Source organism: Phymastichus coffea, unplaced genomic scaffold, assembly GCF_024137745.1.
Source record: "Phymastichus coffea isolate CEN01 unplaced genomic scaffold, Cenicafe_Pcof_1.1 PCOF00113, whole genome shotgun sequence".
Classification (NCBI taxonomy): Eukaryota; Metazoa; Arthropoda; class Insecta; order Hymenoptera; family Eulophidae; genus Phymastichus; species Phymastichus coffea.
The window spans coordinates 571,273-598,982 of record NW_026706924.1 but is presented as its reverse complement, the minus strand read 5'-3'; the positions used below and the strand labels follow the sequence as shown (position 1 = coordinate 598,982).

General features: G+C 37.2%; 1 protein-coding gene across 13 annotated transcripts in view; it reads left to right on the top strand.

Annotated features, from left to right (window-relative positions):
- The window catches only part of LOC131670646 (pleckstrin homology domain-containing family G member 5-like), a 119,809-nt gene extending 92,160 nt beyond the window's left edge, over nt 1-27,649 (top strand). For 6 of the 13 annotated variants that reach the window (XM_058946393.1, XM_058946391.1, XM_058946390.1 and 3 more), the window contains 14 exons: nt 9,773-9,912; nt 13,252-13,328; nt 18,243-18,519; nt 19,601-19,746; nt 20,198-20,509; nt 20,571-20,720; nt 20,789-21,052; nt 21,477-21,728; nt 22,209-22,426; nt 23,084-23,272; nt 25,144-25,376; nt 25,854-26,080; nt 26,307-26,473; nt 26,747-27,648. In XM_058946393.1, the coding sequence (XP_058802376.1) occupies nt 9,773-9,912; nt 13,252-13,328; nt 18,243-18,519; nt 19,601-19,746; nt 20,198-20,509; nt 20,571-20,720; nt 20,789-21,052; nt 21,477-21,728; nt 22,209-22,426; nt 23,084-23,272; nt 25,144-25,376; nt 25,854-26,080; nt 26,307-26,312 (2,491 nt within the window). In that variant the 3' untranslated portion in view covers nt 26,313-26,473; nt 26,747-27,648. Of the gene's footprint in view, nt 1-9,772; nt 9,913-13,251; nt 13,329-18,242; nt 18,520-19,600; nt 19,747-20,197; nt 20,510-20,570; nt 20,721-20,788; nt 21,053-21,476; nt 21,729-22,208; nt 22,427-23,083; nt 23,273-25,143; nt 25,377-25,853; nt 26,081-26,306; nt 26,474-26,746 lie in introns of all 13 variants that reach the window. The other 7 variants (XM_058946398.1, XM_058946399.1, XM_058946402.1 and 4 more) reach the window with 5 other exon arrangements.
- Nucleotides 27,650-27,710: the final 61 nt, after the last annotated feature.

Genomic DNA, 27,710 nt, shown 5'->3' with positions numbered 1-27,710 from the left:
GCGAGAATTGGAGAGGAACCAGCCAAGCCGTTTCCTGTAAGGAGTTATGTGCTCATCCCTCCTGACACCAAAGATATACCTGATGCAGGAGTTACTGAGCCTCTGCAGCCTTTGTAGCTGTTCCTTGCTCGCATCCAGGCACACGACCGCGCAGTAGTCCAGATGCGGCTGAACCAGGGACTCGACCAATCTCCGTCTAAGTGATGAAGTTGTGCAAGCCCTGATAAAGCGCAAGCTGTACAGCGCCCTATTTACCTTTTTGGCCACCTGGTCTATATGCTGCCGCCAAGACAGCTTGCTGTCCAGCGTCACACCCAGACTGACCACCTCATCTCGAAAAGGAACGAAGACCCCGTCCCGCACCTCCACGCCTGGCAAGCACTCACTGTTTAGGGTGTTAATGTTCGGTCTCGAACCACAGATAATTGCTTTTGTCTTACCAGCATTGAGCCGCAGGCCGGAGCACTCCGCCCAGTCAGACACTAAACGCGCCACACGCGACAACCGCGATATTCCTTCATGAAGCATACCCTTGCTCACACTCATGTAGATCTGCAAGTCGTCAGCATACAAGATGTGGCTAATACCCCGATCAGCAATCACATTCTGCAGGTCGTTGACAAAAAGACAGAAAAGTAGAGGTCCTAAAACGGACCCCTGCGGGACACCCAGATTGGTTTCAAGCCACCCCGAGTCGCCCGCTTTAGAGGATACCCGTTGGGTGCGACCCTGCAGATATGACTTGATCCAAAGCAAAGCCGACCTTGAAAAGCCCATTAAGCGAAGCTTGCACAGCAACTTTGACGGAGAGATGGTGTCAAAGGCCTTGCTGAAGTCAAATAGCAGCAAAAGTGTTACTTTGCCTTTGTCAATAGACATGCGTATGTCATCAGTCAGCTTCAGCAAGGCCGTTTGAGTACTATGATGCCTTCGAAAACCAGTCTGAAAGGGATCAAGAATGTTATTATTACTCAAATACTCCGTGATCTGATCATGGGCCAGCTTCTCAAGTACCTTCGACAGGAAGCAGAGCAGCGCAATCGGTCGGAAATCAGAAGTGGAAGATGGTGTTCCGATCTTCTTCAGAGCAACCAATCGCGACCGCTTCCAGAAACTCGGGAAGGCACCCCTGGCAAATGAGGAGTTAAACAATTTAACAAGATGGTCACCGATAACCGGAAGAGCCTTCATGACCAGCTTCTGCGGGAATCCATCTACTCCTGTTGCTTGAGTAGTAAAGTGTGCAACAGCTCTAGCCACATTGTTACGCCCGATATGGCGAAAGGTGAAACCTTCTTCATTCGCAGTTGTTAATTCATCCATGACATCATCAATGTTCTCGAGCGGAGAGACGGACACCCCCGCAAAGTGGGCATTCAGCTCATCCGGTGTAAAGTCATGCAACTCCTCCTCATCGCTCTTCGGCAGCAAGCCAACGCGCCGCATTTCCTTCCAAATATTTTTACCACTGTCAAGAGTGTCAGTTAAGTGCTTGCTAAGGAAGGAATTACGCTCTTGCTCCATGCGCACGTCGACCTCGCCATTAAGCCTAATAAGCTCATCGCGGAGATCAGCACGTCCTGTGCGTTTATATCGCCTGCGCAGTGCCTCACACCTGTCGACCAGCCTCCTCAGCCCGGGACCAAACCAAGGAGCATATTTTTTATTTAAACGCACCGACTTTAACGGTGCCAAGGCATCAAGAGCCAGTTCCAGGTTTGCATTTAATTGCCCAATGGCTCCTTCCAGTTCTGGTTCGTCCACATCAAACTCCGCCCAGTTGCAGGATGCCAACAAATCCACCAGTTTGTCCGGACAATTTCTCAATTAAAAGCCAGAGAGAGAGAGAGAGAGAGAGAGAAAGAGAGAGAAAGAGAGAGAGAGAGAGAGAGGGAGAGAGAGAGAGAGAGAGAGAGAGAGAAGGGGAGAGATACATACACCCATTATATAAGAACAAATGAGTTTTCTGCAACAGAGTGGCTTTGCCATTTCTCAAAATGGATCGTTAGACTAACTGCTTCATAACCGTTAGTCACCTCTGTATATATACTATGATAGCTGCTTTTTGTAATTTCATAGAGATATTATTTCGTTCTTACAATTGTTTTTTCGGATAATACTACTTTCGATTTTATCATGAACTAATCTATCCTCGTCTCTATATCTACATATTACCTTCTATAATAAAATTTAATTCTGCAATCTAGATTCAAGAAAAGGTGAAGGTTTGAGAATAGTGCAGTTTTTCGTTTACATTAGCAAACAAAATTATACTCTATGAAAAAGGTATTTTATAAACGAGTTTTAGTTTAGTACAAGAGTAACTGTTCACACTGTGAGCATATGCTATTTGGAAAAATATAAGAAAAATATAAGAAAAATATTACCTCGAGAATTTCACGGAGCATCAGCGTTATCCTAAACACGTTGCACTCTTATGTGCCAACACGTACTGCCCAGATGCTGTGCCAAGGCCGGCATCGACCGAAGCTCAGCTTGTTCGGTTGACTACAAGTCGGAAGGAAGATTTTCTATCTTTCCCTCCCTTAGAGACAAGGGAAGAAGGAGGGAATCATCATTCGATGAGGATGAGTGAATCAATTCGTCAATCCACATCGCCTAAGTCTCATCGATACGCGTTACTCCTCAATGTCCGTGACGAAAAATAAACTCTAATCTCGATCTCTTCTCGTTTTGTACCTGCACCGAGTCCCCGCCATTCATCGTAAGCACGTTCTGTACTGAGTATCCGCAATGTGCGAGCTGGACACGGTCCGCCTCGAGCGACTATTGTAGAGCTCGCTCTGGCACGTGTCCTGAGTGAATTGAGTGTACCATCCGCGCGACTGAAAGGCTCACCTGTCCACAATGTGGCGGGGTCTGTGCCCAGTCTTAAGACATCGAGGCCGCATCCTGCACTCTCTCACACCATCGCAGCAGCAACTACGCGTCGACGACTTGCGGGAGTTCTCGGCATTTGTAGCGTTTCATTTGACTCTGCAAGCCTTATAGTATTAAGTCTACACTAATAGCTATTACTGACTTGTACCTAGCTTGAAACGGCTTTTCTCCATTATGACTGGGTTTTTTATGATACGTTAAGTATCTAATTTCTCTTGCTTTTTCCATTTGAAGTTGAATTTTAATCTAAATAAACTCACAACTTACATTAAGCTGCATTTCCCCTTCTTTCATGCACGGACTCCCTTTAATACAAACGAACTTACTCTCGCGATCAATTTTCTATTCTTCTAAGATTTATGAACGATCATGTTCCGATAATTAAATTCATAAAACAGTTACAATTCACTTATTAGTAGTAACCTACCCACTATGGTCAGTCGCGTGCGTTCATCATGTATGTACATAATATGAAGCTACAACTTTTATAAACGACATCGAAACTGTCCATATCAAATAGATAAGGTTTCTACATAAACAGCAAAAAAATGACAAGGTTATATGAGTATTCCAATCAGAAATAATCATAATCGGCTTCACGAAAGAATCAATCCCTACCAATACATGGCAAACTAATGCGATCACACGATTGACATAACGATCGTATTACACGGACTATGCGCACTTAATGGAATAATGGGCCACGTGCTCAAATACAACCCTCTATCGCCGTATCAGTGGCCCGGCTGTCGTATATCGGCGCGCAATCGTGTAAAATGTTGAATTACATCGGGCATGCCATTTGCTTTTACCATTTTTATCAAGAAATTTCTAATGAGAAATATTTTCAGTCAATATGTAACTCGACTATCGTTTATTCGCTTTTTCCGTTCCCGCATCCACTCGCTATTGTGGTGCGCGCTCTTTTATTCTTTGCCGTCCGCAATTTTTCTCGGTAACTCAACTGTTCATCGCTTGCGCCTGAACATAATTCATGAAAAGCGCGTGCGTTTTAACGCACTGCGATAAATTAAGTTACGTTTTTTCTATTTGTTAGCCTGTATATCAATCGATTTCAGTGTATGTTATTCGCTCTCGTGGTAGAGTTCAGTATAAAGTCAAGATTGAGAGAGGGGAAGGGAGATTGGGGAAGGGGGAGAAAGAGAGAAAATAGCAACCCTCGTAACATGAACTTAGGTATAAAGCTATTTGCGCATTGTCAGATGAGTGCGATAGAAAAAAAATTCTTGCCGTAATGCGCGGTTTCTGTTTCTCTGTAGTTGACTTGGAGTAGCCTCCATCGAAAGTTTTGTAGTTTCACTCGAAAAGTCTGTACGTACTAGGATTTTCACTCATTCCGCTAGTTTCCAAAGAAAGGACTTGAAAGAAAGTTAATTAACTTGGTCTATCGAGAGCGAGGATAAATAAATTGACGAAAATTGATTAATTGTTTTTGCTCATCGGAGATAAAAACTTTCAATGTAGTCGATTAAGTAAGAGTGTAATTTTTTTATTAAAATAATTCAGTAAAAAGTTGATTCTGTTCGATGCTCAAGCTTCTGTTTTGTTTTAGAATGTATCATTAATTATTTAGAAAGTGTAATTTATGCTTTGTAATATACTGAAGTTACCGGCGTAAAAATAAAATTATTCTAAAAAAAGGTGCGCGAAATATTTTGCTTTACCAATTTGCAAGAAATTCCAATCTATTGGCACTATTTATCTCTTCATGCTTCGGTTATTTTCTGCTTCAATATCGACCGACGTCCGCGCGCGCAATGAATACATTGAACAAGCAATAGCTTTACATGAATCATCAAGTCAAGTACCGTATAATGTAGGTTTTTTCCCACAGATTGTCGTACAAGGAGAATACGAATCTGTTCAATTAATTAAGTGATATTTTCTACTCTCTTTGATTGCGTTGGAACAAAGCAAGATCCTTGTCAAAAGGGCGAGACAATTAAATTGTAGGGAGTTCTGAAACAATCCAGTATGGAACAGTTTTTTACTTTGTATTATGTAAATTGCATAGAATCACAATCGCAACGTGGAGAGTCTTGAATATGCGATAACTTAGTTGAAAACTAGAAGGATTAATTCTTCTGACCCTCGCGCTCAGTTTTAATAAATATGAAAATTGCGTCGCTGCAGGTGTGGGATTTACGCAAAGATAGATCTGAGAGAAATCACAAAAATAAATACAATATTGTTTTTTTATCGAGAAGAGAGCGTTCTAGTACGTCATTATTCCACGTAGCAATGGTTACAAGCTCCAGATATAAAAGGTTACAGTTACTACGTAGCGCTTCGAGGAAAACTACATTGTAAGCGGTTAAGTACACATGGACAGACGTAAAATACTTCACATAACTTTCTTGAAATGTCGCTTCCACGTAAATTTTATGTAAACTTTTATTTTTTAATGATATATGTTAAAGGCATTCGTGTATCTGTAAAATCTCTGACTCAGATATCTTAAAAAAATATTTTTCTTTTTTTTCTTACCGTATCAAATATTCAAAAGAAATGTTCACATTGTTTGTACAATACTTTGTTCTCGCAATTTCATTGCAAACTAGTCGTAAAAATCCGTTAATTTTTTTAAATATAAAACTTAGATACATTATCCAATTTCACTCGAGAAGCTTTTAAAGTTTTCACTCCTTTACCATTACTCGCACTCCAAAAATATTCAAAACCCGGCAGTAGTACAAAGAGATAACTCAGCCAAGCAAAAGATTGTTCTATTCCTTTGCATCGCTTTCCGACAGAGGGGGAGAGAGAGAGAGAGAGAGAGAGAGAGAGAGAGAGAGAGAGAGAGAGAGAGAGAGAGAGAGAGAGAAAGAGACACCAACGATGCGTCACCGTTAGTCAGTCAGTTAGCTAGTTTAATCCTCTCTTTCAGCTACGTGCGTTAATCGCAATGGATGAATGTTCCCTCTAATGCCTCGTATTTTAATTAGCTTTGTTAAAAGAGTGCCACTGTATACCTCTGTCGCACGTAACTGAAAGAGTCTGAATTCGTAATAATCGAGTTTTCTCAGACACCACGCACCCTGAGCAATACGAAGCTTTCAATATATAGACATTGATCAAGTTTATTCAGAAGGTTTAGTACGTTTAATGAGGTACTCGACAATTTTATCATATAATTAAATTATTTTCTTGCGTTTATTAATATATTACGGACAGCAAATTCAGTTAAAGTAGAAATTATCCGCGTTTAGTCAGTCAAAAGTACGAAACGAATTTATTCTTTTGTCAGGGTCAACTGTGATCCTCCGTATTATCATACGCCTATGTCGTTTCAAATATTTCATCTCACTAACTCAACTCAAGGGAATGGTTTGCAAAGGAAATATTCTTGATTTACCGAAAACAGTTTACTCTAACACCATGTGTCGGCTTAATTTCCATATGACAATAAATTCTCTAAGGGCGTATTTTTTGCTTTGGAATAAAAGAAACAACAAACTCAATTGAAACAGGCATCAACGATGACGTAATAAATAGGAAGCGTGATTTATTGTGTTTTAATGCCTTTCCCCGGGAAATTCCGATAAACACGGACTCTCACTCTTTTAACGTGGAGAGTGAAAAGACTTTTTGTGGTTTCGCGCGTCGCTCGATCGATCACTCAGAGCTACTGAAAAAATTATTGGTTCTAGTATTGGAATTCTTGGTTTGATTTATTCCAGGGACTTACAACGGAAAAATTAAATAGAAAAATTTTTCAAGTTTCCTTTCCCCGATGTTATTTATTTGATCAACCAGTTGAATTCTTTTGCTTGTACAACTGATGAAATGCGGATAGAACTCTCGGTTGATAAAGAAATAGGTTTTTATTTGTCTGGAAAGATTTATTCATTTTTATAAGAGATTTTCCTTACTAAATTGTAAATAATTAGCGTTAATTTGTATATTTTTAAGGTACGAAAAATATTAATGGTTTATAGAACCAATTAGAAACAAAAAAATTCGTTCAGCTAAAGCAATATCATATCATATAATTTGATATCATTTACAAAAAACGTTATAAAAAGCTCACAATTCATAGTTACTTACCTTAATATTCGAGGATGTAAAAAGTGCGCTGAGAATATTTGGCGAACGATTTAATTTGTCTCGAGAAAATGTGTCGAGCGACACGCTCACTCCGATCGCCCTTTCCACCCTTTAGCTCTTGGGGAATACTTAAGTAAGTAATTAAGTAGCTTCTCTCATTCTAAACTTTAGCTTTTTTAATAAAAATCCTAGATTCTCATTTCAGTGTGGTACTCGCATCAGCGCTTCAGCAAGTACTTTGAGTGGAAAGTCTGGTTGATGGTTTTACACTCATATAATTTCAGAGAAAGGCCCCTTTCAATTCTCTTGCTTTTCCTTACCTACACTATGAGAACTAAATAACTTTTTGACTACTCAATTTAAAATACATTATAGTTTATAATTCAACAGATTACTTTTGATGCCATTTCCGCTTTTTGCAGTGAGATATAAAATTCACATAATACAGTTGTCTGATACATTTTATATTTTTCCAAAAATGTTATCTTTATTCTTGAAATTATCGTGATACAAAGAAAGACCAAACGAAAATAAGATTTTAATACGAAAAAAAAGTCTATTTCCATTGTATATCCATTCCGGAATGATTTTGATGTACAGCCTAACGAAATACCAAAGACCGAGGGAAGCGAAAAAATAAGATAAAAAAAATAATTAATCCTGTAAAAGACTTTTCAGCGTTTTATTTTTTCCAATCAGGTCGAAACCGATAAAAAGGCAACTCGACAATGCATTTCTAGAACATCGAGCATAACCGACAGAAAAAAGAAAATAAAAGAACAGTAGCATCGTCATGTATCTTCTAGTATTGGAAAAATCTTGTTTGATACGTGGAAAAAAAATCGGATGGATTCAGCGTATTCTACAACGCATATTCGCATGTGCGAAAAAATAATCAGTATGAAATCGCGTGCAGCTTGCTCGTCATTTTTAACGACCGGAGATTTATCAGTCTTGCGCTTAGACTCGTTTCTCTTCGTCGTTGTTTTCACGGACGGCTGGATATTTTTCAAAGCACACTACCCCGTGCCGACTCTCTCTCTCTCTCTCTCTCTCTCTTACGGCATGAGCGTATCTTGCCGTACATCGTAAATCCCTATCGTGCGAGCGAGTTGTTAATTGCGACCTCTTTTACGTTAGGCTATACACGTTTTGGCAGATCGTTAGTGAGAGCTTGCACCGTTTGTCAGCTGATTTATAAGGAGAAATATATATTCTCTCAGCATGAGGTTACACGTTAGTTGTAGTTGGAAGGTCTTACTTCAAGCGCTTTTACTGTTTCGTTGTTCTACAAAGGGTCGTAACAATTTCGAGAAGTTTGGCGAGGCCTGCACCACTGATATTATTTTATCCGTCAAGTGGATTAGTAAAAACTATTATCAGTTTGAAAAATACTCCGCAAAAAGAAAACGTTTCACTCATAGAATTCCAAAGATAATGAACTGTTAGTAACTGTTAGTAAACCAAAAGCATTTCATTGAATTTTTCTTTTTCTATACCGAACTTTTTTTCTCAATTATACCTCAAATCAGAAAGCAATAAAAACTTTGAATAAATTTCACAGTTTAATAACTCCGAGTAAAAGTTTAAATGGTGACATCATTTAAGTAGTTACCATGATGTTTCCAAAACTTATTTTAAATAATTCAACAACTAACAGCCGAATATTAAATGGTCAAAATTATTGCTTTTGTAAATTATATTATTTTTTATTTTTATCATTCCATGACATGTATGTTGAAAACTATGTATATGAAAATGTCACGCATTTCATTATGCATGAGTTATTGCGAAATGGCAGTACATGGGACAAGTTAGCACTTGTAAAACAAGACATTAATTATTGAAGATTCACTACTTGCAAAATACTTAATAATCAGCTGATATAAGTCAATGATCAACGTTTTGTTACAAGTCCAGGACTCGAAACAATTAATTTATGACTTTATCGGAATATTTCTGAGAAGAATAAATTTCTTATATTTAAAATAATTCTTGTTGAAGTATGACAAACTTTTTTGAAATCCGATTGGTTTAAAATAGATCACGACGAAACAGTTTAAAAGTTAAATGGTTATTTTAAAAACTGAATAGTTCGTACGGATCTATATTTTTTTTCAACTGCGTAATTTTTTTCGTACAAAAAAGAAACAAAAACCCATGCAGAACGTGAAAATGGTTTTTATTAATATTTGTTTTAATGTTTTAAAATATGTAGTATTTTTAAATTAAATTAAAAGCACCGTGACAAAAAAGAAAATAAAAAAAGTTGAGAAGAGGTCGAATACATTCCCTTTGAGCCCTCTCGATGTGGAAAGCTCATCGATTGCTCCAAATATTCTCCCTATCTCAGCGACTCTCCCTTCCTCCAGATCTATTAAAAAAATGGTTACAATACACAGTTTAATTAACGCACATGACGTCGACTCAATTCCAACAGATCCCGATTATTTATGAAACTGCTGGCGTGTACTCATTCATACTACCTCTGTTAAATTAAAATTACGTAAATATTATTTATATTTAGGAAAATGCAGCGAAGAGTCATCCACGCTGGCTAATACGTTGAAATACTTTGAGGTTTTGACGAGTTATTCGCGAGAAGGGCAGAGAGATTATAAAGTCGGATGAGCGTATTTTAAAATATAATTCTACGCATATACGTGGTAAATTAGCAAAACGCTGTCGTGTTCTCTTCAACGCTACGATGTTGGATTATATTTTCTTGACTTATATTCGGTAAAATAAACGTAAATCCACTGATCCACTGATCCAAATAAATTGCCTTTGTACTTGTTTGCAGGGAGGTTTTAAGCACAGCTTGCGAGCGGCGGGGTATAGACTTGTCGCGCGTTGACGTGCTACTCGACAGCTTTGCGGCACCCTTATCCGTACACACGACCGAAACTTCCTGTCTAGGTGGAAAACATCTACGAATAACTGGTAAGTCATTCAAGTTTTTAAATAAGTCTTTACAGATTCGTCAGTGCGCAGTTTAGTTTAATCTTACAAAGTTTATGACGGTATAATGCTAGATAAGTCCTTTATTATTACGAAGAAACATAATAAAATTTGCTGTTCACAATGATTGGATTTTATAAAGTGACTCGATTAAATTTTTTGTTTTTGCCAGACGAGTTTAATCATTAATCGTTGGGTAGACTAATGACAACTCACCAACCCCAACAGCTTTTCCAATGTCTCATTAAATCGTACCGTCAAAGGTGTCAATCGTCTTCACCGAGAAACTGCCAAAGTAAAGCAGTGAAATGAATAGCCTTCGCGGTACAGTCGATATCTCATCGAAGGTCGGCACAAAGGATAATAGCGTAATTCGAGTATTCTCTGACAGTCGGCAGTGCTTTCTGCATCCTTTTAAAATAAGACAACTCTTTGGATAGTGATTGAGATTGGCAAAGCCGATGACTACTTTGGTAATTAACAGATTTAATTATCTCTCGTTCGATAAAATAACGCGTGTATTGGAATTGCCTGTCAACATTTTTAAATTTGACGTCGACTCGTCATATTTTGTTTTTGCCATCAGCAATTAAGAAACTATTTTTTAATTTAAGTCGGGGAGTGAATGTAGATTTCATATTGATTAAGATATGGTTCCGCTCAGTGTAATTATAATAAGCGATAAAACGATAGTTCGCCTGAAATTTTAAATAACTATATTAACTTTACCGCGATTCTTCAAGATATTATTTTTTAATTATGTTTTAGCGAAAATGTATCGGTTACCTAAGTGAAATTCAAAGGAATTGAATGAGGCGTGAGAGATTTGTATGTTGTGACGTGGATCAATTAAAATATAAGTTTAATGAGGGGAGAAGCTCAGTCTGAAAATTTTCAAATTTAGCAAGTAGCGCAATCATAAAGCTTTAGCTTGCTCAAATTGACGTTCGATTTGCTAGTAAAATTATTTTTCATCAAATCGTTTTCACCGTTTTAAACGAATGGTATTGATGGATTAATTTATATCCAAAATCATGAGCAGATTAAGATTGATAGATATGTCGGGATGATTAATCAAAACCGCAAATTGTGAATAATCTTTCGGAACTGACTCGCGCGCGTATCGTATCATCAAGAGTTATCTCGTAAGAGTCCTTAGCTCGCACCGATTTTTCGAACGTTTTCTCACTGATTTCCCCAGTGGCAGACCCACTCTACCTTTTCATTTTCTTCGAGCGATACGGTGTTTCTTACCAACATGTGCAAACCTGATGTGCTCTTCATGGTTGTGTCAAGGAAAATGTTTACTTACTACCTTATATTTATAGGAACTTTCGGGACATATCAGTAGAAATTATGATCGAGAAAATGTTTTCAAATTAAAATCTTTTTCATCTAAAATGAAATATACACTAATAACATAATATATATCCACATGATTTGATACACCATTTAAAAACGTGGAGCTTATTTAACTTTTAAAGTCTATTTTATTTGGTTATTCAAAACGTATCGAACATTTAAATAAAATTAACACAAATTCAATTTGTTCATCTATTTTTCACTGAGAACTATTTACTTCTCGTTCCACGTCATTTAAATAATTAGACGAGTAAATTTATTTTCAAGCTAACCTTTCAATTTCAAAAGAATTGTACTCTGAAATTTCATCAGCAGGATTCTGACACCAGTAGCATTCCTCCGAAATAGAACGTACTCAAAGAAAACTTCTCCGTTCAACCCTCTCAGTGTTCTGCCACTTCATGTCTCATCCATGCTAGGAACAGGAATTCTGGGATTTAACGAGTACCTGATGCATTTTACAACTGCTGGCAAAAGAAAAAAAATGAGCGAGAGAGAGAGAGAGAGAGAGAGAGAGAGAGAGAGAGAGAGAGAGAGAGAGAGAGAGAGAGAGAGAGAGAGAGAGAGAGAGAGAGAAGGCAATAAAAAAGAGAGGCGCACTTTTTATTTCTTTTCTTTCGACGTATGCGACGTATATTGTATACAAATGGCCGGGCACTTTCTACTTAGTATATACCGAGACTCGCGAAAAAGAAAAGATCGTTAACGCTAAGAGAAAAAGAGTCAAGGCTGCGAAATTCGTTGATCTCGTGCGCTCCACTTTTTCATAAGGTTCGAGTTCTTTTTTCCATGTTGTTGCTTTCTTCGTACTCGTATACAGTTATGCATTTTTACGATCATTTGCTTTGTAGAACGTGTAAAGAAAGCTCTTTTTTCTTTCTCTGTGGGACAATGCAAAAGAGTTAGCTTTTTCTTTATCATTACTTCTTGCAATGTGAATTTTCTTCTTTCGAGACGCGTAACTCTTGATCGAGGGGAACTTTTATTTATCTTTCAAAGTCCATTTCTTTTGATGAATGTGAAAGAATGTACCAAGTGGCTTATAAGTAGAACGAGACCATTTAGATTGACGATGTATAAAACTATGCGTTATTCAACCCAGTGATATAATGCATTTCAACAATTTACTAAAATGGTATCTATGCGAATTCCACAGGTATTTGAAAAAATGTCCATCTCAATGTTAAACGAGCAGTCAAGCTCGGTCGAGCTTACAATGAGAGTGAAAATAGACTATGGCAGAGCGCAACTGTCGGAAATCACACGTTCAGTACAGGTTGACGCGCTGTATATTTATATCGATTACGTATATTTATATGAATAAAAGCTATGTATTTCTGGCTGAATAAGATTTTTTTTAAATAAAACCTAAATAGTTTCTAAATCAATGATTTTATCTCTTTGGTTTAATTATATTATCTGTTGAATTATTTAGCGATCGTAAAATAATTCAATAGCATGCACATTCTCACATATTTCGTGCTTCACGTTCTGCATTGATTCGGTATTTGAGATAATTACAACCTTAACAGATTGTGAAATATCTTACGTATACAGGAGCTTTTATTTTATTGGAGTATTTATATCGAATGAAATAATACTTTCAATAAACTTTGAACGCGTAGTCGTTGAAAAAAGAATTGGATGGTTTATCATGAAACGAATTGATTTTAAGGAACATGCACACAATTCAATTTTCATCCAAGACGTCGACGTACCTGGTCTGTCGTTTAGCCAAGTGCTTGTTAGCTCCGAACGAAATAGGTTAATGGACTCTTGGCGACAATTTTTATCTAATGATTATTGATAATTGCGAGGGTGACGGATTGAGATAGCGAAAACACCCTGATCGATGAATATTACTTCACACCCTTACAGACTAAAAAGAAATTCAGGAATCTTCCATTTAACATGTTCCACAATTTAACCTGAAAAAATTGTATTTGTTTGATTTTGCAGCCAAAGACGAGAAATCGAGTTCAAGATCAGCCAGTCAGAAAAGCAGTCATAATGTATCCTTTCGCAAAACCGGCGGAGTAAGTACAATTCAAAAAGTTTGTTATATACACCGTTAGCCACATTGATAAGAGCAGCGAATGGATCAAAAATAGATCAATCTGTAAAACGACGTGATCCATTTTTTTTTATCACTCTTCACTAAAGTGAAAGTAAGAAAACACGTGATTTATTTAGACTTCGCCAAAATAAAAAGAACCGTGCGTTCGCACAGGCTAAATATAGAAGCTCATAAAGCACAAGCGGGGCTAAGAGTGAAAAAATGTAGCTCATATAATGCGAGCCGAGCGTGCGTGCGACAACATTTGGCACCAGCCCAATTTGCCGTCAGTTCGGACTGCGAAGACTTTGGGACGTATTTGGTTCGAAAGACCTTGACCTCATCCCTTCAAGCACTGAGTGAAAGTTTGTGATTTTCACTGTTTTAGTTAGTCGTTTGATTGGAAATCGCTTTAATGGTTAAAACAACTTTTTGGTTGACTGAGGGCTGATGGGCACGCCTGTATAGACACACCTTTTTGGCGGACGTACGAGGAATTTGTTTTCGTTGGTTCTAATGAAATAGAGACGGCGGATCAGTGATTTCGAAAATATAATAGACAATCATCGGTATCCAATTTGATTAATTAATGACCTGATAAAAAAGTCAGCAGTATAAGTTAATGAGACATTTGATAGTTTGTTGTTTTTTTATGAATTTATAATTAAAAAATATATAATAGACAATCGTTGGCACCTAATTTGATTAAAGAATGACCTAATATAAATTCTGCAGTATAAGTCAGTGAGACATGAAATAACTATATTTTTTATAAATTTAAAAATAGAAATAAACGTTACGATTAGAAGAATAAATTAAAATGTATTAAGGGCCGAAAATCTCGATATGCACGAGGTTTTCCTCTCCTTCTCTCTTTCTCTTTCTCTCTCTCTCTCTCTCTCTCTCTCTCTCTCTCTCTCTCTCTCTCTCTCTCTCTCTCTCTCTCATGCTAATTTAGGCAACACGCTATTCTTTCTTTTTTCGTTTCATGTGAATTAAATTCAAAAATAAATTCTTAAAACAGTAATCTTGACCCTTTATCTTAGCGAGGTACAAATGCAAGTTGCTGAGTTGCTGCAGTGCCAAAACAGGGGCATTTTAATTGTATATTACAAGGGTACAGCTGGTAAAGGTAAGTACAATAAAGATACGCTATCGGCAATAGTCGTCGGCTCGGCTTTTGCAACAACGACTCTTGACACGGAAGTCACTGCGGTAAGCTCACTTTCGAGCAATTGATTTTTTTGTTGGTTTTATCATTCGTGCCGAAAAGCTTATTAAATAGGGGAGGCTACTACTGATAACCTAACCGTTGAAATTTGGCCCTTATGACGGTAGAAGTTAGAAAAAGAGAAAAAATATTTCACCGAGCGTTGCTTTTAGTTATATTGCGTGTTTGAGCGCATTTTAATAGATGTTTTAACATGGCCCTGACTAAAGAGCCTTCCTTTATTTTCTCTTTTTCTACATGCAAAAGCATAAATATTGAATGCTATTGTAAAGCTCACTGAAATAAGCATTCATTCCAAAACGCAACTTCTACAACTACGTAAACCGATAAAACTAAGAGAACCCATAGAAATGCCACAAAAGTATTACGCAACAAATCTAAGGAAAAAAGGAAAGTTTCGTTTAAAGATTTGATGCGTCGAAAATAACTCAAACTCATCCAACAGTTACTTGGTAAATGCCGGTTAAAAAAACACTACTTGCCTGCGCGCGGTGGCACACCCAATGTGAATTCTTTTATTTCCTCCAATCGATTTGCCCTCTCTTACATTACGCCCATTGAGGGCTTGTCGACCCGCTTATTTAACGCAGTTTTACCGTGAATTATAAGCTTATTGAAGATAAGTCATGTTTTTTTTCTCTCTTTCATATGCGAGAAGATACCAAGCGTTAATCAATGTTCACGAGGAACACTTTGCAGACTAATCTGTGGGGAGTTGTAAAACAGATTGCCACTAAAGTCAACGTTTTAGGATGATTTACCGTCTGGCGTAAATTAAATTTATGCATCGTAAATTTTTTACCACACCTAAGAGCTTTCTGATAGGAGCTTTGGTATAAATTTTGGAAAGTTCTCAGTGGGAATTCCAGCAAAATATTCATTTAATGTGTTCTTTTTTATTTGATTTTAACATGTCACGTTATTTCTGGTCGGCAAATTATCGCGATTATTGAAATGTATAAGCATAAGAATAGTATTTACTTTTACATCAAAATCGCCTTAAGCGAAACTAAGTTGAAGAAAGCCGCGTATATATTTTGTAAATACTTTAAACGACCAGCTGCTGCGAAACACGTACACAAATGTATTCGCGTTGTAAAGAGATACTTGGGAAAACTACGTACTCCAAGTCGCGCTTCAAGCGATCGCGGAACGTCCGAATGCGCGGGCGCAAGTTTGTGCGAGTTCAAGCTTACGCATTATGCATGCAACGAGTGCAGCGTGTATAATTCGATTTCCTAGTGCGTGTATATATGTCGCGCGAGCGTTTGCGCTTAAAGCGACAAGTTTTATGTAGCACGGAAGTTCGCTCTCCTGCGAAATTGATAAAACCCGTACGAATGAGTTTGCAGATGAGGTATATGTTTTTTCGCTTGGATGAACCCTCTTGTTATGTAGAAACAATGTTTTGTTTTCAAAACAAAAACTAATATTTTCTTTAAGCTGCAGAAAGAGATGGTTTTGCTTGATTTCATGACAAATTGACATTCACCCGTTGAAAAGTTCTTTGGTTTGTAACCTAATCAGTTTTTACTACTTTTAATAACACTTTCCGAAGTAATAAATGATTGTCGTACAAATTTTATTGACAACATGTTAGCAGAGACTTTAATGATAATAGCAAAGCTAAAATTTACTTGTTTTCATAGATTGTTCTTTGAATGATTTCGGTAATAATTCTATGTGCAAATCAATCGCCAATTGAAACTATCAGCGAGAGAAGAAATACATAAAATTGTTATTTAAATCACTCGTAAAAATTCAACGTTTTCTCGTAAAGCCAAATCGCCACAGCGAACCACTAAAAGTTGGAAATATGAACACAAAAATTTGTCCATTGAATCTTTCAAGTACTTATAAAGTGTACAACATTTCATTTAAATACCAAAATTTATTGCCAAACCCCAAAGAGAAATCGTTCAATTATCCAAGGAAAAGCCAGTCTCTGTACTACAGGCGGTATCATCGACGCGGGTCTTCCGAATGATTATCGAGCGGGCACTCCGCTCCAAGGCTGTAATTGCTTAAATGCCGATTAAAGTGTCAAACGCGCTAACCTTCTAATGAGAGTTATGCAAGTGCGCTTATAGCGAAACTTTGGCGGTGAGCAATCACGCAACTCGCGCATATTATGGGCTTTTATTGTATACCTGAATTGATTGTGACTAAAACTAATATTTGCACGCGCCTACGTCATTACGCGCGCTTGCCCTCAATAAATTTTTCACCTCGTTTCGAGAATTCGATATACTGCGATTAGTATGGTGTAATTCGAGGTTGTTCGAAATGATGAGCAACGTTAATTGAGTGGAAGTCACTGAATAATAATCAGCTGAGAGGCTGCCAAGTTCGTGGTCTTTCGAGCAATACTAAATTTGTAACTGCAAAAAACGTAGCTAAAAATTAATATTTTCCAAAGTCATTTCAAAGTATAATGTACTGATTAGCGCAAGTAGAAAAGTACACGTGATTTAGCACGAAGTCCTATGTTCCTTCTTGGGTATGTAACCTTGGGGCCATAATCTGAACATCCGAAGTTTTGAAACAGCATTATTAAAGGGGAGGCTTTCTAGTGATATTGAAATATTGATTATACAATAATAGCTCGATTATACTAACTAAAAGCATCCTTTACCTGAAAGATTTATCGTAGTGAGAGTGAAGATTCTATTACGAAGCTCTCGAGCATAATTACGTAAGAGCATCAACTGCGTGTGTGTTTATGTGTGAGAGAGTTGCAAGGCAAGGTCTCTCTTGGTTTTCAATCGGGGTGAAGTACGCATAACTAATGCCTATTCTACGAACTATATATTATGCATCTCTCGCTATACAAATTTGTTTTCTGAGAAATAAGCTAAATTTAAGTTCTTCGACGTAAACGCTGCTCATCGCCTATTTATTCATCGGTTTTTAGATTCTCTTTTTTTTCTATTTTGCTCTCTCTCTCTCTCTCTCTCTCTCTCTTATTCTTATCTATATATATATATATATCTCTCTCTCTCTCTCTCTTACTCTCTTTTATTCACTTCTTTTTACTTTTTGTATCCTCTATTTGATATTTACAACAGGTAAAGATTAAAAATACGTTCAATAAAAATTTAAAGCTATCGACTCTCGAATCATTACTATTATTTATTTACTCAAAATAGCATGATTACCATGTGGGAAAATAAAAAAAGTTAAATTTAATTAGATTTTACTTAGGTTACGAAAGCGATACTTTTTGAAAAAAAATAAATAAATAACGCTACACTCAAAATCCAGTGCATTTGATAAGAAAATTACAGTAATAGTTAGATTAGGTTTGCTAGATTTCATAGTAATACCAATCGTAATTATATCTCAAATACCATTTGCATAAAAAGAAAGGAAATGCAGATGAAACACGCACGTCCTGATTATACTTGAGTTCACTGGAGCAATCAACAGATATAATAGATTAGCTGTCGCACGGTGAATTTCAGCTTGAGCCAAGTCAAAACTAATCTAAATCTATTTAATAATTTCCGACCAAACAAATAAGAATTAAGATAGTCTCTCTGGCAAATATAAAAATAAATAAACTGGTAAATATAAAAAAAACCAAGCAAACCCCAAACAGTAATCTTTCATTACTAAACTATTTCCAATGAAAAATAACTATAAATACGTCGATTATATCAGAGTTACAGAAGCCGAAGTGGTCGATTCTTCAGCGTCTCGACGGAGGACTCGAGCGTGGATTCGGAAGCCAGTTCCATCGTTGCTGCGAACACGGCAAAGAGTGTCGCTGGAGCTGCGTCTCTTAAAGCCAGCAAGCAACGTTGGAGCGGTTTCTTTACTAATACCAAGGGTACAAAAATGGAGTTACTCGTCGAGCAGCTGAATGGCTATACGAAACATGGTGTGCCCAGGTTACCCGAAACTCAACTGCCTTATGGACTTTCTGCTAGCGAAGAAGGTACGATCATTAAATATTTAAACATCAACTTGTCTGGGTGAATATTACTCTCTTTTTTTTCTTTTTTCATTGATAATTGAATAGAGTATATTAATATCAATGCGAGTGCGAATTATATTTCATTCAAGAGAAGACTTTGACGTATGCAGTTGTATTATTCTTGGCTAAAACGACATTCCCTGCTCGACCAACGTATTTAACTGTAACTCAGTTTTGTTTGGATTAATGATTTATAAAACTAATCGCAATTCAATTACTGCAACGTTCGAATGTATAGTTGTCTATAAACATTGTAATTCGGTTATCTTTAACAAAAAGCACATTGAAACGTACAAGAAGCCAAAAAAGAAAATGCCAAAATCCAGAAAAACTTCGTCTCTTTCGTTCGAATATAGAAAAAGTAATTTGGTGAATGCAGCCGTACTTTCAATATCCTAAAGTACACTTTTGCCTTACCTGCCGTGCGTAATGGACCAAAGCAAGTCTCGGCGTGGATGAAGGTGGAAAGAGGCACCGCAAAAGTGAAATGCCTAATCCACATGAAAGTTACGGAAGCTTTGCGAAGGTAGATTAGCTACGGCTCTATACAATTTGTTCGCGCGAAATCATGGTAACGTCACGATGTGGTTTACAAGATCACATACACACACACACACACACACACACACACACACACACACACACACACACACACACACACACACACACACACACACACACACAGGTCAGCTACTATTTTCGTATATTATATTTATGCGACGAAAAATCGACCGGCCGATGGAATTGATTGCTTCGCTTTCATTCGAAGGTAATGTGTGACTGTCGTTAGTGTGTCATTGAAATAATCGAAGTTGTTAAGGTCAAGTTACAAATATATTTGTTGAATACAGTTTTAGAAAATTCACGTTAGATTTCAAATACTGTTAAAAAAAATAATACGGTGAAAGTATTACATCCCTTGAAGAAAATATATGTGTTGATAAAGATTTGAAGAAAAAAGAAGAAATCATCAATTCAGTTCAAAAAACGAAGACACTGCAAAAAAAGGACTAACAAAAATTCATTGTTACAATTTGTGCAGCTTTGTTGAGTTTGGAGAACGATTGGCGCGACATTGTCGAGAGCTCAGAGCTGCTGAGCGAAAAGCAGCAACAGCAGCAAACGGCCCTCTGGGAGTTGGCACAGACGGAAGCGGCTTACATTAAAACGCTCAAAGTCGTGACCGATGTAAGTAGCAAGCTCTACTCCCTTGTCGCTTCCGGATAATAATTGCGCCAACCATGTTTCGTCCCGACCTTCAATTATCTTGTAGCGACCACTTTGCTTTCGTTCTCAGAACTTTGTCTTACTCGCTTCGCTGGCGCTAACTTTTGCCATTCGAATTTAATCATTTTCAATGAAACCGCATATTGTCGTGTTTTGAAAATCTAATTTGGATCACTGTTTATTATTTCTTTTTTGCGTTCGATCGCAGGTGATATCAACGTTATTTACGTGCTATCTTCAATTCGTATCAGGATATTTCAACCGATTAATACCTATCGACGTTTAATAACTTAGCCGATGAATTTCGCCGATCAAATGCCAACATTTACTTGATCGCACTAGCTAACAGTTTACTCGCGACATAATTTTTCGGCGACAATAACACTGACAAGATGACGTGAAAATATTGCAGCTCTTCATGGCCTGCCTATGTGGCCTACAGGCCTCGAATATCCTGAGCGAGGTCGACAAGACACGGCTGTTCAGTAACATTCCTGACATTTACGCGGCCAATCGCTATTTCTGGAGCGAGCACATCGCCGCAATGCTGCAAGCGTCCCGTGCGACCAGGCAACCGCTCGATCCGGGCCATCTGCTTCAAGGCTTCGAAAACTTTGAGAAAATATTCGCACCGTACACGAGGTACTGCTCCGAGCAGAGCAAGTGCCAGCAATACTGCCGTGATCGATTGAATGACAACAACCTTTTCACGGCCTATCTCGTGGTGAGTGCCGAGACATAAGGCTCAAGTCCACCTAGAGTTTCATTCGCTTTTTCCTTGGCAGTGGTGTGAAACGCAAAAAGACTGCAATCGTTTGAGGTTACTCGATATTCTTGTCAAACCGATGCAGAGAATAACCAAGTACTCGTTACTTTTGAAAGCTGTTCACAAGAACACCGAGCACGAGGACCAGCGCTCAGAATTGACCGTCATGGTAAAATTCTCTCTTTTTTTAATCAAGAGGGTCAAGGCAGATTGTCATTGGTAATTCATTGCAAACAGATCAAATCAGTAGACACATTCGTGGCGTCCGTGAACGCGGCGATGCGTCGCAGCGAGGAAACAGCTCGACTGGCAAGCGCGGCGGCGCGATTAGAGAGTTACGACGTAGTGGAATCACGCGACGAGGAGCTCGACAAGCTCATCAAGTTTCACAGCAGCCTGGATATCATGAGCGCACCGATGCCCGGCTGCCCGAGGGACGCTCTGAGGACTCTATTGCGTGAAGGTGATCTCAAGCTGCGCGACTCTGCTTCCTCTAGCAAGGTATGTATGATTGATTGATTGATTAATTGGTCCATCGTTTGTAGATGAGGACTCGTGCCTTCGCCTGACCATAATAGGTTAATATCACTGATGTTTCGTTCAATTTCGTCTTGTTAGCAACTTGAAAGAATCAATCTTGGTATTTACTGATTCGTTGTTAAAAATTTCAATTCCAAAGAAAGATAGTTTATTGGGTGTTAATTAATTACGTCACAGTCGAATTCTATTAGCGTCCGCTGAAATTAGAGAGAGAGAGAGAGAGAGAGACAGAGAGATCCGAGCAAATCCTACAGTTCTATACGTACAGCGCGATTAAATCTGTAATATGTCGTTAAAATTGAATAAAGTCCCGAAAGCTATGCCCGATATTTAATAAATAATTAAACAACGGTATTCGATTACCTAAAATTATCTCTTTTCGCAGATGGAGGTGCATCTGCTTTTAATGACGGATATGCTACTAATCTGCAAGCAGTCAACGAAGAAGACGTCATCCAGCAGCGGAGCATCCGGTAGTGCATCGATGTTGAAAGTGGTACGTCAACCATTGGTAGTCGATCGAATTAGGCTACACGAGCTCAAAGAGCCATCATGCCTCGGACTCGTCTATCTCAACGAGTACGGTACTGCTTCGGCGGCTCTCGTATTGCATGCCGGTGAACCCAAACTCTCTAAGGTATGCCCCGCAATCTCGCTATCAGAATCCGTGTATCATATCGTGTGTTTAATACAGAGCAAGGGATTTACTTGTTTTTTAAGCTCGCGGTTATCCGTAATGATTCGCAATTCTTAATGGGAATTGAAAAATTTCACTTTATACATGTCCATTTTTTTATCAACGATTGCTGTTTCTTATAAATTTTTTTGAAATAATCCACTTTTGATAATCTAGCAATAGAAAATTATGCAATAAAAGCTTTTTCTCTAGTCCACTAAAATTTTCTTTAACGTTACTTAAATTTCCTTGCGATTGTCGCAACACATGAAGCACTCATGATAAATTCAATATTTCTCAATACACTAATATATAACCATAGTTCAACGATTAATGAAAATTGTTAAAAATTGACTCATACGCAAAGTATTTAAAAAATACGCGACAAAAGCTGACACGTTATATTCTCTTTAAAACAATAAACACACATATGATTTGCAGTCGTGGATGGAATCGATAAGGAAAGCGCAGCAGCAATTCTCAATGCTGAAAGTGCCACCACTAGGAAGTTCGCTTACACTGGCAACGGTGAGCCGACAAGCGAGCACGTACCTCGGTGACGCTGACTTCGAGGTTGACGAGCTTTGCGAAGGTATACCAAGGACGCCGCGTGGAAGTAGTCGAGCTTCCCGCGTTAGCAGTCTCGCACATAGTCACAGGTATGAATCGCAAAGGCTTTTATACTGCATTTGTACAAAATCTGAATTTTGCATTTTTATTTTGCCGACAACAGCTGACATCAGATACGTTTTATTCATTCTTTCGTTAGGATATATTTTCTTTGGGAACTAAGCTCCGTGTGATGGAGGGATGAAAAAGATAAGATACTTTAGAAAAAATTTATATATCGAGCGAGCTTTGAAAAGTATTTCAATATGCTACAAATTTATATTGAATTTTGCGTTCTTAATTGAATTTACGAAGATGTAATTTTCAAGATATTCGTTATTGTAGATGTCTTTGCAAAATAATTTGATATTTCTCGTAATTTGCATTTGAAATGATTCTATAAGAGACAATTGTTCGTATCATTTTTTGGTAAAAATTTGATATTTTTTCGAACCACATACACGCAAAATTTATAACTTCGAGAATCCCCTCAGTGCTCGCAAAATATTACAAGAAATAAGAGTTCTCTATTCCAAGGAAAACTTCAATAGCAAAGATATTACCGCCACATTTTTTCCCAACCTACCCTAGACAGAATAGAAAGCACCTTGGCTCGATTCGAATATACGCCTTAGTACCTCCGCCCACAATCCTTTTTTTAAAAAGGAAAAAAAAGAACTTACGATTCCGTTCTCCCACAAACACAGCGGTAGTATGGAAATGGAAGGGGCTTCCCCGGGTAGCAGCAACTTTTTGCCGAGTTACAATGCCAGCCGCAATGTGAGCGTAGAGACAACGGAGCCACCACGCGCGTCAAGTGTCTCGAGTGAGGAAGGTGGCGCTGAGTCGGCGGCCGCCGCCGCTGCTGCGCATAATCATCGACAGCTGCAGATCAGGTGACAACGGCGATCCTTCGCTCGCTCCGCGTGATACGGCTTGAGATTCTCGTTTAGATTTTGAGCTGATATACATATTGGAGCAAACAACATTTTTTTCTTTCTCTTAGAAATTCCCATTAGTTGGCGAACAACAATTCAGCCACAAATTCATTATCGAACAGCATTTATTTCATAAAATTTCTTGATGAAATGATCGTTGCTAGTGAGCTAATGGAAGTTATCTCGACAAGTAAATTTTGTTTCCTCCTCGTAGCAAACGTTTTTCTATTTTTCATTGCAGCGGCGAACAAATGCATGATGATTCTTTTATTTCTGACTTGTAGTATTACAGGTATTCAATTGCTTTTTAGCTGACTACAATTGTGATTTTTTTATTTTTATTCTTTTTAAACATTCCAAAAATTGAGTATATAATAGAGAAAATTATCTGTAAATATTTCTCGAGGTTGTTTGGTTTTAATTAATATTAGAAAACAATCTCAGGGGAGTGTATGCATGATGATCTTATTGACCCGATTGCCTGATTGCCAGCTTTCAGATTGCTTTTTAAAGAGCATGTATACCCATTATTATTGGAAAAATGTGAATAAAGAGTACCACTTTGTGCTTAAAATCTTACAGTGCCTGACCTAGATTTTAACAACTTAGCCTTTATCAACTGTTGCACATGCTCCTTGAATTTCACTTAACTAAAATTGACAGATATGTTACAGTAAGAGCATACTTTTAGCGAGATAAATTTAGTAACTTCGGACAGATTTCTGAACTGAATAACTTGTTTAAACAATTTCACGTTGATTTTTATCCAATGCAACTTGAATATCAGTAGCTGAAGATAGTTTTTATCTACATATTATTTATGAGAAATATTTAGATTTATGAATTACTTACCAACTTTGAGTAAAAGAACATTTTAATAGTACGCAATCAGCATGCAAGGATGTGTCGAGTTGCAACTACACAAGTAACTAATAGAATGCTCTTTAGTAGGAAAAACTGTAACTTTGTCTTATATTAGCAATTCCAAAGGTCTTTTGATATAGCTTTTAATTGTTATTGGAGATGCATTTTATTTAAGCACATTATTTTGTGATTATGCTAGTAGAGTGCAACCAAATGAAAAAGTATTTTAAATGCGATATTTTCTTTTTATTTACATGAAAAATGAATTGATGTTCCTTTGCTGTTCCTGTTTGTCATTACAGCTATATTTTTACTCATAACTCTGTGTTTTTTATCCATCTGTATTATTATAAAGCAATTAAATGATATAAATCTTGTTAAAAGCTTTTAATATGAGATCGATGTTGATAATTGAATATAATACATACGATTCGAAGTTTTCTATTTATAGAAGAAATGTAAACTATGTATACTCGTAAACGTAGGATATTATCCGATTGATACTATTTTAAATAATGAATGTAAGATTATATAAATATAATTTACGTATTTCCTTCATTATTTTTATCCTTCTAATAACTATACTTTCATTTTCATTTTCATAGTAAGCACCCAACTTTTGCATGTAAGTAAAGTATAACTTGCAAGCCTTCTATACCTCATAAACGCATGACATAGAAGACTATAAAGAGTGAAAAAAATTACCTAGAAAGCTTTTTTATTGCTACATTAAAAGCTTGTCACGACGCAGTGATCATATAAAAGTGCATGCGAATCCAGTGGTTCGTAAATTTTGAAATTCTCTAAAAATGAAAGAAATTTTTTTGGATGTTATTATATCAGATATACATTAAAAAATAAGTACTTTACACGATCACTCTGGAAATGCGCTGTAACTCTGTACTTTCTATATAAGAAATAAAAATAAAAAAAAAACAACTCGAAAAATTGAATAAAACGTGAAGCAGAAGATCGCTGCTGAGTAAATCGCCAACGCCGAACACGCTCAGCGTCCAAGTACCTGCGTATTCAAGTCTGGGCCAATCGTTGCCCAACTTAACGTTGGCAACGTCACCGCAAACGTCGACGGTGTCACCGACGCCACCCAGTTCACTTCTCATTGTGCCGCAGATCACGAAGAGCAAAGAGACACTTCTATCGCCCGGTCATCGAGGTGAATTTACATTTAAGAAAAAAGGCAATTCACTTACGTTTACTATAACTCCTCCACCTGTCCCCTTCACAAACTTGAAAGATAACTTGTATGACGTATGCTGGGACTTGTGAAAGTCAACATTTGACCGACCATACATAATTATTGTCACATAGCAGATTGAGCTTGTAGTTTAATATTGCTAGATTATTGTCAAACTGTTGCTTACGCCAACAATCAATTCACTCGAAGCACGTCTATGCTTTTTATTTGATTGATACGTTCTGAAAAATGCTTTCGATATATATTTATGCGTACATGCGTACTTATTGAGATCGACTTTTATGAGACTAGACGAATTAACTTTTGATAATAATCAATGAATGTGTGAAAAAAGTGATTCGTCACCCTTCCACAGAACTTCTTTACATAGTAGCACCCACTTCCCTTAGCGTGTGAGCAAAGAGAAAGAACAAAGAAAAGGACACATCCAACTGATATGTAACGTGTGCTTGTTTTCAGGAATCTCGTACCCACCGCCGTCACCGCCTCGAGGGGCTCTGAGACGGGCATTCGCGGTACCACAATCGCGAAACCCACCCCTGATAAAGACACGACACGTAAACACCTCGGTCGTACAAACACTACAGACGACCATCAGCCTTGATGCTGAGACAATAGAGGAGCGGCGTAGACGACTCGAACCATCGCATAGGATGGCTTCTACCAGTAGTATCGCCGAGGAAAAGGTGAATGCCAATACTACTTTGCTAATTATAACTATTTATTGTTACTTCGCAAGCAATATTACGAAGGCCTTCAAATTTTTATTACCTTTCTTTCTCACGAGAGTAACAACGTCAATCTTGCCAGAATAATTTTATTCTTTTCTATCGACGGAAAATATCTCGTGGCAGGAGAAAGACGATTAATTTTGACAAAAATATACGAATAAATGCACAATTTGTTTTGCAGAAGTGAAGAGAAATCAAGGAATGTCCAGTGGGAGCTTGTTTTCGCCCATAGCATATCAACGAGAGAGGTGCCGCTATGGTGGTACTGTATCGGCTTTATACTCTATATGTGTGTGTTGTCTCTTGTTCTCTTTGAACCTGCGACAAGTCGAAGGTATTCCGTAACTGGTAATTAAATTCACATACAACTTACTTGCGAAGTTCCTCCCCGGCGCTTGATTATTAAAACCATAGCGATTTAACTACATTTAAGATTAAATTTTCTATTAACGCTTTTGATCAATTTTGAAAAATACATATTCACAATCAATACCTTACATATTTATCTGTCGGATTATTGTTAAGAACATTCTCGTGCTTTCTACCTCGTAATAACAGTCAGCTAGGACAAGTACATATTCATTTATAATTTAATTTGTATATTTGATTGTTTGATTGCAGATTGGGGCCATTGCAATAGACAACACGCTTGTTTGGAAACCCCAACGGTCGCCATGCAGAAGGTGACCGATACCTTTTTTCTATATAATCCCTTTATCACAAGGGAACAAGACGGGGATGATAATTTTCTCCTTAAAATTGAAATAAAACAAAATAATCGAAATTAAGAATAACCCAGTAATATAAGTGACGAAAAAAATAAAAGGCCTACTTAGAATATAATGTATCGTGTAATAATTAGCGGACGCGACAAGAGATTCTTGCACATAGTTGTAATAATAAAAAAATTAATTCTCGGAGGAAAAAATTATTAGAGTGATAATTTAATTCAACTTTATAGCTAAGGGTTCGCCAGACAATTGATGAAAGTTAAGATGGGAAGAAAGTAATGTTTCTTATCTTTATCTATAATTGTCTGTTGACAGCAAGATTTACAATCTCAACATTTTAATAATACGTTGCTTATCAATCGTATTTTGCTTTTAGAAAATTTAGTTTTCTTGCAGACCAACTTATCGACAGAAGTATTTTTTATTGTAAATAAAGAAAATAGAGATTATCCAATGACGAGAAAAAATGTAATGAGGATAGTTATGTATATGTCACAAAACACAGTAAAACTGAAAAATTTCTTACTCCGAAATAATTTTTGTCGAGTGAAAGAGAAAAAAATCGGAGCGTTGCAAGAGGATTCTTTTACGTATACCCTAGGTAACTGTGACTTTTGTCCTTTTACTTGTTGCGTTTCAGAAGAAGAATCGGATTTTATGATGAGACATACAACGACGTACTGTACGTATTTGCTCTGAATTTAATGAGTTTTGAAATTAAGGTATTGTAACACCGGCAGATAGCAAAAAATGTAGATGAAAATAAAATTGCGAATATAAAATACGTAATTTATTAAAAAAATATAATTTATCTGCTTTTTTATTCCTTTTTTATTTCCTTTCCTCTTTTTATT